Consider the following 16,312-nt stretch of genomic DNA (forward strand, 5'->3'; position numbering starts at 1 on the left):
CCAAGAAAGGCCTGAAATATGGGACCAGCGGGATCCCAACTATTCAAACTGGGCCAGGAAAGAAGCAGCTTGGAGGACCATCTGTGGGATCCTATTCCCAGATTATGACCAATGCACACGTGCGGAGCAGACACAACTTTGTAAGTACACTCATGTTGCGACATTAATTAACCTTGAAAAATGCTTTACCTACATGATTTCATGCAGATTATTTTTTGACTTAGTCTGGTTTTTTTTTTTAGCAAAAACAAAGATGCTGAACATGAGAAAGGCTTTACGTACATAGATAATATAGATGATGCGTTGAGTACTATTTTTGTGAATGCCAGACTGGTACAGAGGGGAGTGGACCCTGTCCTTGTGTTGTTTTATTTTATTGTGTATAATGTTTTTGTGGTTTTAAGCAATTTAAACTTTAGGAACTTCATTTAAGAAGGCATTTTATTAGCATCGTTAAAATATGATCAATCAATGCCAACTGTTTTAAGCAATGTGCAGAATGAGCTTATAGAATATTGTTACCATGTCATTGCAGTGGAAGATGTTATGACACGATGGCGCAGCATGAGGGACCAATATCGCCGGGAAAGGCAGCAGCGGGCAAGAAGTGGGTCAGCAGCTCCAACCAAAAAGCGAAAGTATATATACTATGATCGGCTTTCCTTTTTGGATCCCAGTATGGATCTAAGACCGTAAGTAAAAACATCACAACACAATAAACATATGTTAGCAATTGACTCAACTCTTAATTTGGGGTATTAATTTTATTTATTTCATAACAAAACACAGTCCAACCTCACTGAGAGGGAGACCGGGTCGGACTCAGAGGTTGTCATTGATCCAGTTGGTGTAGAAGAAGAGGTGGCAGGCCCATCTTTGGCCTCTTCTACCTCCATCCTTTCTGGACCAGTGGCTTCTGCATCCCAAGATACAGCAACAAGTGTCCAAGATGCAGCACCACCACCCTCAGCAACACCTGATCCTGTAAGCCAGGAAGAGCATGGACACAGCAGCAGCCCTACTGTCCCACTGTTGTCCTCCCCACAGGCAGCTGGGCCTTTATGCAGAGGCCGCAGGAAGAGAGAGCTGCAAGACAGTAGGAGGAATATGGACGCTGGGGTCCTTAATTATTTGGCCAGGGCAGCCACGGATGATGGTGAGGAGACCTTTGCTCGCAGCCTGGCCTGGTACCTCCGTCCCCTTCCTTGTGAGGTGAGGCTACGTGTGAGGGGGTGTATTCAAATCCTGATTGATTTATGCACCTTCCCAAATGACCCCTATGAGGTTTTGGAATTTATTGAGAGAAGGCAGCTTTCACCACATAACCTCTTGCACCTTCCACGAACTCAACAGGTGCATGGTCAATCAGGATTTGAAGCACCTCCTCCATGCGTGCCTACACCTCAACCCCTGCCCACCCAAAATCAACCAAGGCCAGCACCGTACCATATGGCAGCCTACAACCAACCTTCCCAATATGCCCACTTTTCCAGACCCAGTGCTGTAGGCTGGTCCCAACCTGAGTTTGGACAACATGGCCATATTGGGGGTGGCTATGAGTCCAGGCAATATGTTCAGCAGTATGAGGGCCAGAGTCAAATCTCTTATGCGCAATACCCAACTGGCCAATATGCTCAAGACCTGTATTTGGATCCGCCACACACAGCATCCACACAGGGTGAAGGACATTTGGCCCAACAAAGGCCACCTGAGTAGGACCCTGAGCTTCCGCCATCACCTTATTTCTGCTTATATTTGTTCTGCCTAACCATGTTTTGGTTTACTTTGTGCTGTAATAGCACTTTGTTCTGTTGTTGTTAAAAAAAAACAAAAAAAAAACAAAACAAAGCCATGTGAAACAAATATGGTTTAAAGTTAACAACAAAAGGCTTTTGCTATAAGTAAAAAATGTAGTCAAAAGCCAATTGACGTTTGTGGGACAATCATTCTTACATCACACACATATGCTCTTTTCTTAACCCCTTAGTGACAGAGCCAATTTGGTACTTAATGACCAGGCCAATTTTTGCAATTCTGACCACTGTCACTTTATGAGGTTATAACTCTGGAACGCTTCAACGGATCCCGCTGATTCTGAGACAGTTTTTTCGTGACATATAGTACTTCATGTTACTGGTAACATTTCTTCGATATTACTTGCGATTATTTATGAAAAAAACGGAAATATGGCGAAAATTTTTAAAATTTTGCAATTTTCAAACTTTGTATTTTTATGCCCTTAAGTCAGAGAGATATGTCACGAAAAATAGTTAATAAATAACATTTCCCACATGTCTACTTTACATCAGCACAATTTTGGAAACAACATTTTTTTTTGTTAGGGAGTTATAAGGGTTAAAAGTTGACCAGCAATTTCTCATTTTTACAACACCATTTTTTTTTAGGGACCACATCACATTTGAAGTCATTTTGAGGGGTCTATATGATAGAAAATAATGAAGCGTGACACCATTCTAAAAACTACACCCCTCAAGGTTCTCAAAACCACATTCAAGAAGTTTATTAACCCTTTACGTGCTTCACAGGAACTGAAACAATGTGGAAGGAAAAAATGAGCATTTAACTTTTTTTTGCAAACATCTTAATTCAGAACCATTTTTTTTATTTTCACAAGTGTAAAAACAGAAATGTAACCATAAATTTTGTTATGCAATTTCTCCTGAATACGCCAATACCCCATATGTGGGGGTAAACCACTGTTAGGGCGCACCGCAGAACTTAGAAGTGAAGGGGCGCCGTTTGACTTTTTCAATGCAGAATTGGCTGGAATTGAGATCGGACGCCATGTCACGTTTAGAGAGCCCCTGATGTGCCTAAACAGTGGAAACCCCCCACAAGTGACACCATTTTTGAAACTAGACCCCTTAAGGAACTTATCTAGATGTGTGGCGAGCACTTTGAACCCCCATGTGCTTCACAAAAGGTTATAACGTAGAGCCGTGAAAAAAAAAATTGCATTTTTTCTACAAAAATGATCTTTTTGCCCACAAATTTTTATTTTCACAAGGGTAACAGGAGAAATTAGACCACTAAATTTGTTGTGCAATTTCTCCTGAGTATATCGATACCCAATATGTGGGGGTAAACCACTGTTTGGGCGCACCGCAGAGCTTGGAAGAGAAAGAGTGCCGTTTTACTTTTTCAATGTAGAATTGGCTGGAATTGAGATCGGACGCCATGTCGCGTTTGGAGAGCCCCTGATGTGCCTAAACAGTAGAAATCCCCCACAAGTGACCCCATTTTGGAAACTAGACCCCCCATGGAACTTATCTAGATGTGTGGTGAGAACCTTGAATGCCCAAGTGCTTCACAGAAGTTTATAATGCAGAGCCGTGAAAATAAAAAATATTTTTTTTTTCCACAAAAAAGATTTTTTAGCCCCCAAGTTTTTATTTTCACAAGGGAAACAAGAGAAATTGGACCCCAAAAGTTGTTGTCCAATTTGTCCTGAGTATGCTGGTACCCCATATGTGGGGGTAAACCACTGTTTGGGCGCACGGCAGAGCTCGGAAGGAAGCAGCGCCGTTTTGGAATGCAGACTTTGATAGAATGGTCTGTGGGTATTATGTTGCGTTTGCAGAGCCCCTGATGTACCTAACCAGTAGAAACCCCCCACAAGTGACCCCATTTTGGAAACTAGACCCCCCAAGGAACTTATCTAGATGTGTGGTGAGAACTTTGAATGCCCAAGTGCTTCACAGAAGTTTAGAATGCAGAGTCGTGAAAATAAAAAATATTTTTTTTTTCACAAAAAAGATATTGTAGCCCCCAAGTTTTTATTTTCACAAGGGTAACAAGAGAAATTGGACCCCAGAAGTTGTTGTCCAATTTATCCCGAGTACGCTGATGCACCATATGTGGGGGTAACCCACTGTTTGGGCGCACGGCAGAGCTCAGAAGGGAGGGATCACCATTTGACTTTTTGAGTGCAAAATTGGCTGTCGTGTTTGGAGACCCCCTGATGTACCTAAACAGTGGAAACCCCCCAATTCTAGCTCCAACCCTAATCCCAACACACCCCTAACCCTAATCCCAACCTGATCCATAATCCTAATCACTAACCCTAACCATAATCACAACCCTTACCCCAAAACAACCCTAATGTCAACCCTAACCATAACCCTAATCAAAACCCTAAATCCAACACACCCCTAATCCTAATCTCAACCCTAACCTCAAACCTAACCCTAATCCCAATACACCCCTAATCACAACCCTAACCTTAACCCTAATCCCAAACCTAACCCTAATCCCAAGCGTAACCCTAATGCCAACCCTAACCCTAATACCAACCCTAATCCAAACCCTAACCCTAATCCCAGCTCTAACCCTAACTTTAGCCCCAACCCTAGCCCTAACTTTAGCCCTAACCCTAGCCCCAAGGCTACTTTCACACTTGCATCGTTTGGCATTCCGTCGCAATCCGTCGTTTTGGACAAGAAACGGATCCTGCAAATGTGCCCGCAGGATGCGTTTTTTGCCCATAGACTTGTATTGCCGACGGATCGTGACGGATGGCCACATGTCGCGTCCGTCGTGCACTGGATCAGTTGTGTTTTGGCGGAGCGTCGGCACAAGAAAACGTTCAATGAAACGTTTTTTGTACGTCGCATCCGCCATTTCTGACCGCGCATGCGTGGCCGTAACTCCGCCCCCTCCTCCCCAGGACATAGATTGGGCAGCGGATGCGTTGAAAAACTACAGCTGCTGCCCACGTTGTGCACAATTTTCACAACGTGCGTCGGTATGTCGGGCCACCACATTGCGACGGCCCCGTACCGACGTAAGTGTGAAAGAAGCCTAACCCTAAATTTAGCCCCAACCCTAACCCTAAATTTAGCCCCAACCCTAACCCTAAATTTAGCCCCAACCCTAGCCCTACCCCTAACCCTACCCCTACCCCTAACCCTACCCCTAACCCTAACCCTACCCCTAACCCTACCCCTAACCCTACCCCTAACCCTACCCCTACCCCTAACCCTACCCCTAACCCTACACCTAACCCTAACCCTACCCCTAACCCTACCCCTAACCCTAATTTTAGCCCCAACTGCTGTTCTCCTGCCGGCCGGCAGATGGAGACAGATGGCGGGCGCACTGGGCATGCGCCCGCCATTTTCTTCTGCCGGCAGCCAGGAGGAGCAGCAAGAGGATCCATGGACCTAGGTGAGTATGCTAGGGTCCCCGAATCCCCCTATTTCTCTGTCCTCTGATGTGCGATCACATCAGAGGACAGAGAATTACACTTTACATTTTTTTTTTTTTTTTTGCGGTCGCCGGTAAACAGTTAATTACCGGCGATCGCAAAACAGGGGTCGGTAATACCGACCCCGATCATGCTCTTTGGGGTCTCGGCTACCCCCGGCAGCCGAGACCCCAAAGATTCTCCCGGTGCCGGCCGGCGGGCGCACTGCGCATGCGCCCGCCATTTTGAAGATGGCGGCGCCCACCGGGAGACACGAGGAGCATCGGGGGAGCTAGGTGAGTATTGGGGGGCCACCTGGGACCCCTTTTCTCTGTCCTCCGATGTGCGATCACATCGGAGGACAGAGAAATTAAAAAGAGATCGCTTTTTTTTTTTTTTTTTTTTTAGATCGCCGGTAAACGGCTAATTACCGGCGATCGCAAATGCGGGGTGGGTTAATCATGTTCTCTGGGGTCTCGGCTACCCCCGGCATCCGAGACCCCGGAGAAAATCGGCCTCTGGGGGGCGCTATTGACTTTTTACACAGCGCCGTTAATTAACGGCACTGTGGTTTAAGTACCCTTAGCGGCCGCCGTTAAAAGGCGTATCGGCGGTCGCTAAGGGGTTAAACATCTGGTAATTAAGTAAATACAACACACAGAGTACAGTTTCTCTAGGCAACAAATATTTTATGGTACTAATATATTTTGAAAATAATGAAATCACAACTGAGAAACAGCATAATCTTGCCAGGGAGTAGCACCCTGAGGAGAAACAAAATAATTTGTGAAAATATCTCTCACTTTTAGTCCAGAAAGGGGACGGCACGGAGGAGGCCCATGTGGTGTAGGCCTACTCACATTGGGCAACATTTCTTCAACAATAACAGATGACGGGCAATCATGAAGTCTAGTAAAATTGAGCAAAACAACACAAGCCTTAATCACTTTATTAATAGTAGCCTCACTCAGCTGAATGGCAGACTGGAGGAGACACCATTTGGCACACAGAATCCCAAAGGCGCACTCCACCAGTCTACGCGCCCTGGAAAGCCTCAAATTAAAAACACACCGCCGGTGATCCAGGTTGCGCCTAGGATAAGGCCTCATGACATACCTTGTCAATTGGAAGGCCTCATCTCCCACAAGAACATATGGCACTGCTTCAGCATTGGAGCCTGGGAGTTGTTGTGGAGGTGGGAGTTCTAACTGGTTTTCACGTAGCCGCCGACCCATAATGGACGAATTGAACACCCTTGAGTCTCCTGTTCGCCCATAGGCCCCAATGTCTACAATTATAAACCTGTAGTTACTGTCAACTACAGCTAACAGAACTACAGAGAAAAACTGCTTATAATTGTAGAATTTGGAGCCAGAGTTCGGTGGCTTACGCACCCTGATATGTTTCCCATCCAGGGCTCCAATGCAGTGTGGGACGTCACAAGTGTCATTGAACCCACGGGCTATTTTGAGCCAATCAGCCATTTTTGGCTCAGGCATGACAAGTTCATGTAGTTTTGCCCATATTTCACTACATGTTGAGCGCACAATGCCAGAAATCGTGGAGTGACCAATTAGAAACTCCAGGTGTAGTCCCGCATAAGACAATCCAGTTGACAGGAAGCTGAAGGGACACAAAAAAATATATTAGTTAGGTAACAATAGTTTAGACAAAACATGAAAAAGCGCAAGTATGTTGTTTAATAAAAAACACAGGAATATCAATGAAATTAATCGATATTTACCTAGGGTACATAAGTAGAACAATAGAAATACATATTTTTCTTGTGGTTTTGTCCTAATTAACACATATATTTTCAAATAGCTGCTAGAAAACAACCCTGAAAAAAAACATCATCAACATACAGTATGTGAGGATTTTGAATACATACCGTAAGGTAAGGAGAAGACAAGATATCAAATGTTGGTATTGTCATTCGACAGTATAGGTAAAACTTATCAGGATGTGACCGCAGAGCTGTATAGAGCCTCTGAAAATTGCCTTTTATTGAGCCATTGGTTCAAAAGTGGATGCACCCACAATCTTCTTCTCCTACTTTGCGGATCTACAATCACAGGGTATGGCTGCCCAAACTGACGCGACAAGACCCAGTTAAACAAAACCCGCTGAGTTGGGGTGAAGTGCAGTAGGTCAGACATGGTGTAAACGTTACCACAACACACCAACAGATGCACAACCACAAATTGGCCATATGGGAGGGTGTCACCTGTTGTAGAGGCCCTAAATAGGGTTATTGATGCTGATGTAAATTAATTTCAGGCTCCAAAACTGTTAAATGTCCATTTTGTCAGGTTGCATGGAAAAAACGCAGTATGGATGTCATTCGGATTACATACGCAACATTACATGCGCAAAATACGTGACCACACCTTGCCAGCGGATTACATACGGATCACTATTTCTGGATTTTTTCTGCGTATTACGGCCATAAAAAACGGACCGTATTTCCATATGCTGAGTGTGACGCCGGCCTAACTGTCCTGTTTCCAGAATCTTCTTGTCTTTTACTCATGGGTGACCTCCGGTGGCTGAACAAAATTACTGCAACAACATTGTAATTATCCTGTCTATTACTCAAGGGTGACTTTCGGTGTCTGAACACAGTTACTGTATCAACACTGTTTATGATAGAAAAAGCATTATTTTACACTCCACCCCACTTTCAATTTGGCGTCCCGACAAATGGCTTCTCACAACCCACAAGCAACACATACTCATCAGGATTATATCGTATCGGAGGAATTCCGGCTGTGCTCCTCTCTTACCTCCATAAGCCAGTATCTGTCGGCTTCAACGAAACATTTGTCGCATCTGGTTGAACAGTAACATCAGTGGGCATATCTAGAGTTTGCACTGTCAGACTCTGCATTTCTGGGAGGTCGCCATCACAGTCATCCCAACAGTAACACTCAACATTGCTCGGTTGCACCATCGTTGGATCAGATGACTCAGGGGAACAGACAGGTGCGTCAGATATACACCGCTTTAGCCAATTCCGATGCATCGTGCGATAAGGTCCGATACACCCCTCAGGGACCACCATGTACACACTTCCTCCTGGGAACATCCTTTCCACTACTGTGTAAGGCGTATCCTCCCACCTGTCACTCAACTTCCCTTCTGGATCTGTAACCCGCACTAGCACCCTGTCACCCACCTTGAACTCATCCCCGTGCACTGGTTTTTGATCCCGGTGGATGATCCCATACACATTCTTTCACCTGATGGATCTCTTGCAATTTTCTTCGGTGATCCTGGACCCACTCACTGGCTGTACGATACTGCAGCTCATCCGGTACCGTCAGACTCAGCTCCCCGATTTCTCGTCCAGGCCGGCCAAACATCATCGCATAAGGCGTGAACCCGATAGTGTTATGGACTCTGTTATTATAAGCCCACTTAAGTTTAGGGAGAAACTCAGGCCATCGCCCCTTTTGCATTTGTCCAGCGTTCTCAGCATTTGGAGCAGCGTTCGGTTGAATCACTCACAAGCTCCATTTCCCTGCGGGTGATAGGGCGTCGTCCGTGATTGCTGAATCCCATAGACCTGCAGCAACTCAGTCATGAGCTGACCCTGAAAACAGGTACCTTGGTCTGAATGCACTCTATGGGGGCACCCATACACCGGAATGAAATGTTTACAGATCGCCTCTGCTGCAGATTTAGCAGTCTGATCTTTAGTGGGAACGGCCACAGCAAATCTTGTTAAATGATCAGTCAAGACCAGGCATGAATGATGACCGCTGCTGGAGTACCCAATGGACAGATAATCCACCATTAATACTTCCAGCGCGGTAGACGTCACGATGTGTCTGAACAGGAGCTCTCTGTTCTTGGGAATCATTCAATTCACAGGGACGGCACTTAGCACACACGTCTCTCACGACTTCTTCCAAGCCAGGTGTGTACACAAATCGGTGCAACCATCTATAAGTCTTTTCAGGTCCAAAATGTGCACCCTGCATATGAGTCTCTCGGGCAATGTCCGGAGCCATTGAGGCTGGGATCACCACCTGCCAACGGTACCCCAACTCTGCCTCTATGTAGATCCAGCGATACAGTACTCCTTCCGTTATGGCCAATCAATCCCACTGCCGTAGCAGTTTCTGCCCCTCTTCTCCCAGCCAAGCTCTCGCCCTTCCGTCGGGTCAGGACTTTTGACTCAGCCACTTCTTTACCCATGACAGCTCGGAGTCCACATCCTGTAAATTGGCCCACTCCTTATGAGTTTTTCCCAGCAATGTGCTGACCCATGTCACCACCCCACTTAACCGTGACACATCCACAAACACAGGTAATCGCCTCAGGTCAGGAATCTCGGTATCCTCAAGGTCTTCATCCACAACATGCCTGGGAGTACCACAAGTCACTCGTGACAGTGCGTCGGCATTGGAGTTCTCTTTACCCGAACGGAACCGAATCTGGTAATTAAACTTGGACATCCGCGTTACCCACCTCTGCTCTAGGGCTCCCAGCCTGGCATTCTCCAGGTATGCCAGTGGGTTATTGTCAGTCATCACAAAAATCTCAGAGCCAGCAAGGTACTCTGCAAATTTCTTAGTCATAGCCCACACCAAGGCCAACATCTCCAACTTAAACGAGCTATAATTATGGGGTTTCTGGGTTTCGCTTGGTGTCTTGTGGAGACCGACTGGCATATGCAATAACCCGTTCACGACCCTCCTGCTCTTGGGCTAACACAGCTCCCAGGATATGGAGGCTCCCGTCAGTGTACAGAATGAAAGGTCAGTCAAAATGTGCATACGCCAACAAAGGTGCCTGCACAAGGGCATCCTGGATCCGATCGAATGCCTGTTGTTGCCGATCTGTCCATTGGATGGGTTGGTTCTTGGGCCCTCGTGCCATCCCTCGCAACAGCTCTATCAGTGGCTCAGCCACTTTAGCAAAGACTTTTACAAATCGGCGATAGTATCCGGCTAGACCAAGAAATGCCTGTTCTTCTCCCCGGATCTTGGGTCTGGGCCACCCTTGAATGGACTCAATTTTACTCAGTGCCAAACGCACACCCTCAGCCGACACTACATGCCCCAGATACTCAATCTGCATTTGAAACAGTTGACTTTCTTTGGCTTGCTCTTAAGTCCATTGTCTCTCAGTCGGTGCAACACTTGCCGCAGCTTTTTCAGGTGATCATCGAATGAATTTCCGATTATGATTACATCATCCAGATAAATCAACACAGATTCAAAATTGTAATCACCCAAGCAATACTCGATCAATCGCTGAAATGTTCCTGGGGCATTACTCAGTCCAAAGGGCATCCGGTTAAACTCAAACAGACCCATCTGCAAGATGAATGCTTTCTTCTGCCGATCTCGAGCTGTCACAGGCACCTGCCAGTAGCCACTGGCTAAGTCAAACGTAGAGAAATACTTCGCCTTCCCTAGTGCGGACAAGGATTCCTCGATTCTTGGTAGTGGATAAGAATCACGTACAGTATGTGCATTCAGCTTGCGGTAATCAACACAAAACCGTATGGACCCATCCTTCATCTGTACCAACATGACTGGTGCGGCTCAAGGACTCTGACTCTGGCGGATCACCCCATTGTCTAGCATTTGTGCTATCATCCCCTTAACCTCTTTATAGAGGTTCGGCGGGATCTGACGATATCTCTCTCGAATCGGAGGGGTATCTCCTATGGGTATTTCGTGTTCCACTGCCTTTGTGCAGCCAAAGTCTTTATCATCCCTGGAGAAAGCAGCCTGATATTCCCACAGTGTATCCTCCAGCCTGCGCGCCTGCTTGAACGATTCTGGCTGTGGGATATTCCTGGAATTATTTGTGAACTTTATCTGGATCTGCATCAGAAGATTTGGTGGCTCAAATACCTATTTAATCCGCTGCTGGACATCTGTATAACAAATTCAGTTATTTACCGTTGAAGCATATATTGTGAAAGAGTACACTCTGAGCACTCAACAATAAGACAGTGCACTGCATATACATTGAGTACAGTATATACTGTGATATATATATATATATGTTGGGGGAAAAACGGGTACCCATGCTTTATTGTAAATTAGGCGGGAGGCGGGTGTAAGATTGTATTCCTGAGAGTACAACGTGTAACAGGAACAGTATTACCCCGTGCAGGCCCATTACACATAAGGGAGGGGTGGTATAGTTGTGGGGTAGCCCGATTCCTGTCTGTGAAGCTGGCACTTTGGGTCTCTCAGGCTGCATAACTTGTATTCTGTGAGTTGTGGCTGTTGTGGCCCATATTGTGTTGGGAGAGAAAATTCTGTCATTTTTTGCCAAACTTATAAAGAAAAGTTGGTTTAATATCATATTGTGCTCTGAGTCATTCATAACAGCGCCGTATTCTGTTCTCGAGCAGCGACCAGCATAACGGTCGTTACATTTTGGCACATATAAGATACCGTACATACAGCATCCAGTACATACAGCATAGAGTACATACTCACCAATCACCTTGATCCCGAAGCCCTTGCTCACCTGTAGAAAATATTAAAGTAATAAACAAACACTATACTCCCTGATCCGCAGTTATCCAATTAATACAACCAGGCAACCCCCACATGTACTTATGCTGGCTAACAGATGTAAATCATTGTGTTGTGGCAAGAAAAACTAAATCTCTGAGCACTAAAAAATACTTGGAGGACCCCCGAGCATGATCGAGAAATCTCCAGTAATGAGTATATTGGCTCATCACTAGTCTTTAGTCATTGCAGGATGCTCTGGCCCCTCTGTCTGCCTCCTGTTTGAATGACAGATCACTGATTCGTCAGTGACCTGCCTCTATTTTAAGTATTGCACCTGCACAGTACTTTATTTTGCATCAAAATAAAAATTAGGTGAAGAATCAGGTTTCAAGGTCATTTTTTGCCATAGAATGAAAGCTCCGCCTGACTTCATTACACTCGACAGCTCTGCATGTGCGGGTCTCTGATAGATCTGTATAGTAGAGTAAGTGTGGCGCTGCAATAGTTTTCAGCAGACAGTGCATCCATGGATGCATCTCCAGTGGTAAATAGTACATCTCTTCTCCTGCCCCTTGCATCCTGTGCAACCATGATAGTTACATCATTGACTGTTTATTCTTTATAACTAGGGATGAGTGGAAGTTCGGGTTTGGCGGGTTTAGTCAAACTTTAATCCAAAGTTTGTTCGGTTACCAGAACTTGACCGGAGCATAACCATGAAGTCATCTAAGTCAAAGGGGACAAGAACTTTTGTGCTGTAAAATGGTCATAGTAGGGGCTAGGTGGCCATGTCATTAACGATGCATGCCGCATCTGTATGGCATTCCTCCAGTGTGGATAAATGAAATTTGTCTCAGGAGTCAATCTTTGATAGCAGAATTTATAGTGTGAGAAGTTGGACCTGTTCAATGCACACATCAACCGGTCTGCTTTTCAATTGTAGACTGTCAGTGGGTTGTCATGGCAGTCGAAAATTTGCTGAAGACCCCAGTACTTTCTATCAAAGTGCTCCTATGAACACCAGTTTGCAGCTAACATTCATAAGAGACTAGTTTTTTACAATATATAAATTTTTACAATATACTGCAAATAAGCAATAAGTAAAAATTAGAAAAATGATTTTAATTATATTAAAAACAAAAAAATATTTAAAAAATTGTTAAAATATAAAATGCATTAACTTAATCGATAAAAGCAATAAAGAAAAAAATTGAAATGGCAGAACTGTGGTTGTATAGTTTCTGAAAGTGATCGAACTGTCCAGAAACAAAGCGGTCACACAGCTCCCTAAGCCAAAAAAATGTATATGTAACAAGTCTTGAAAAATGGTGACCCGAGTAGCATTTTATTTTTGAATTTATGAAATTTTTTTAATTACCAGAAAAAAACCATGTAAGTTTGAAAGTTTGAAATTGGCGTAATCCTACTGATCTGGAAAATATTATTGCTAATTTACTTTTAATGCACAATGAACACCATAAAAACTTGACATTTTTTTCCCATTTTTCCACTATATTGCATTTTAAAATAAATGGTGTTATTCAAAGCTATAACCCAATCCCTTAAAAACAAACCCTCACACTGCTATATCTGTGGAAAAATAAAAAGAAGTTATTTCTCTTGGAAGAAGGGGGAGGAAAAGAGGAAAATCATCCGGTCTTTAAGGGATTAAAAATGTCCTTATCCTTTTCATCAATTACTCTGCCTAACTACGGGAAGGGACACAATTTTGTCATATTGTAAGATAATTAACACTGAATAATTTTTATTAGGTTTTATGACAAGTAAAAGTCAGGAAATATTTCTTGTTGTCAGTCACCGATAGCACTATTGTATCTTTTCCCTAGATATCGATGAATGTTCAGATCGGCTGACTCCGCCATGTCATGCTTCTGCTACATGTAGGAACACACTGGGCAGCTATGAATGTTTGTGCACAGATCCTTATGAACTTGCTGAAGATAACAGCACCTGCGTAGGTAATACAGTACATTCTCTTTATTATTGACTTGCACTGGGATCTCGGGCATCTCTGTTCTCCATTAAAAATACTCACTTAAGAGGCTTCGGTAGTCTCTGGTTAATCATAGTGGATTGTGCCAAGAATAAATGTCACCGAGCTCATAAAATAAAATATCATCTCCTTATTCTCAAATGCGGCATGGTCTCTAGGAAATACTTTCTCACCAAGTGCCAACCGTTCCATCTTTAGGGTTTAATTATGATCTCTGTTTACAGAAAACAATTTGCCAAATGGTGCATCTGTTTCTTGAGTGTCATCCAGAAATATGCCTTGTGGCGATTAAAGATTAGCGCTGAGCAGTAACTGTTTGCTTATCAGCGTATTAGTGCCTTTAGTTATTGATTGATAGAGAAACAGATAAATACCATCATGTGATCTCATTATACAAAAGTAAAACAAATCACACTATTTGTGATTAGTGTGGACATAAAAAGAAAGGGATTATCCACGAACAACTAATATCATCTACCCACATAAGGAATGAATGATTACTGTTGATCTGACTATCTGACTATTGGAACCACCAATGGTCATGAGAATGGGAGTACCGAGCCCCCTAAGTGAATGATGCGCATGCTTGATGATTACCAGTCTATTTCTCCAATGGTCGAGCCATCATGTTGGCCCTCTTTTCACAAAGGGACCACGGGACTCCTGTTCCCTTGAAAAGTGACGGTATGAATCATGCTCATAGAAGGATCTGATAATTTTGGCTCCGTATCAACATACCAAAAATTGCAGCCCCTGACCGATATGGTCACGAAAATATAGTCCGAAGCGAACATTTATTTTAACCCCTTAGTGACCAGGCCAAATTTTTTTTAAATCTGACCAGTGTCACTTTATGTGGTAATTACTCTAGAATTCTTCAACGGTTCCCAGTGATTTTGAGATTTTTTTTTTTTTCGGTGACACATTATAATTTATGATAATGGTAAATTTTGGTCAATATGTTTGACAAAAATGTAAAAAAATGTGGCATTTTCAATCTTTGAATGATTATCCCTTTTATCCAGATGGTCATACCACAGAAAAACATTATTAAATAACATTTTCCTCATGTCTGATTTACCTCAGCACCTTTTGTAAAATGCTATTTTATTTTGTCAGCATTTTAGGAGGTTTAAAAATCTAACAGTCCGTTTTGATTTTTTCAAGGAAATATACAAAATTTATTTTTTTAGGGAACTATCCAGGTTTGAAGTGACTTTAGGGGTCCTATATATTGGAAATCCCCCAAAAGTGATACCATTTTAGAAACAGCACCCCCTGACATATTGAAAACTGCTGTCGGGTAGTTTATTAACCCTTCAGGTGCTTTTCAGGAATTGTAAAATGGCATGACAGAAATTAAAAAGTGTATTTCTACCACCTAAATGTTTCTAGCTTGTAAACGGGCCGCTGTAGCCGGCAGACTCTAAGGCCGCTGTATGGCCATGAATTGCCATGGTAAACATGAGGACCACACAATCATGATATCAGGGTGCCGATGGGGATAAGGAGGAAGCCCCCATACTCTGTTAACCATTTATATGATGTAATCACTTTTGACAGCAGAATCTAAGGGGTTAAACAGATATGGACGGTGCCAACACTGATTGTGGCTAATGCAGCAAGTTGTCAGCTATAGCGTACAACCGACAGCTGCTGGATAGTCACCTATAGAGTTGAGCGACTTTTAGTTTTTTAAGGTCGAGTCGGGTTTCGCGAAACCCGACTATCTCAACAGTCGAGTCGAGTGGAATCGGCCGATTATCGCGAAAAGTCGGGGATCGACCGAAACACGAAACCCAATGCAAGTCAATGGGGGAGCATAGTCGGCAGTGAGTGGAGGCCAGGAAAACATGTACAGAGCCCATTGTATTGGCAAAAACATCCATTCTTGTTACTGAAGCTTGTCAATCTTAATTTACCTTATAATAATAGTAAGGAATTGGAAATTGGGGGGTCATTTGGCTAAAGTTGTGGGGGCTAGGGCTGGTTCAAGTATTTAGTGGGCCCAGGAAATCTGGACCACGTCACGGCAGTGGAGCAGGGAGAGGTAAGTATTTCAACTTTGCAAGTGCTGTGATCCTGAGCAAGCAGGGGGGGCCCACTCGTTGGCATTGGCACTGGCACAGGGCCACTCAAAGTACGGCGATGTGTTTGCATGGCGGGGGCGCCTCCCACCGGCAGTGACACTTTTGCGTACTATGAGGGGCCCTGTGCCAGTGACGTCGCCAACGAGTATTCCTCCCCCCACCTGATGAAGGAACCTGCACTTTCATCTGCACCTTCCTCTTTGTCCCCGTGTAAGGTGGTATGGTATGCGGGAAGAGGAACCTGACTTTCAGCAGGGTCACAATCTTGCTGTGTAGCGTGCACGGGGAATGTTGCGTTATGGGTCAATGTACCAGCAGACTCATCTATCACTGGCTGGGCAATGGGCAGGATGAGGAGGAAACACAGATATAGGCCCAAAGAATAAAGTGGGCTAAATGCAGTTCAAAATTGGTAACAGGACTAACCAGGGGGCATTGCAGTGGAGGACAACTGTAATGAGAGGCTGACACAGAGAGTAGGCCCAAATCAGTAAGTAGTCTAAATGCAGTT

At 44.2% G+C, this 16,312-nt stretch overlaps 1 protein-coding gene across 1 annotated transcript in view; it reads left to right on the forward strand.

The window, feature by feature from the left end:
- TPO (thyroid peroxidase) overlaps positions 1-16,312 on the forward strand; it is a 241,509-nt gene that overhangs the window by 202,711 nt on the left and 22,486 nt on the right. The window contains exon 12 of the mRNA XM_069726806.1: positions 13,545-13,670. Coding sequence (XP_069582907.1) covers positions 13,545-13,670 — 126 coding nt within the window. The remainder of the gene's footprint in view (positions 1-13,544; positions 13,671-16,312) is intronic.

The sequence above is a fragment of the Ranitomeya imitator genome, chromosome 5 (assembly GCF_032444005.1).
Source record: "Ranitomeya imitator isolate aRanImi1 chromosome 5, aRanImi1.pri, whole genome shotgun sequence".
In the NCBI taxonomy this organism is placed as follows: Eukaryota; Metazoa; Chordata; class Amphibia; order Anura; family Dendrobatidae; genus Ranitomeya; species Ranitomeya imitator.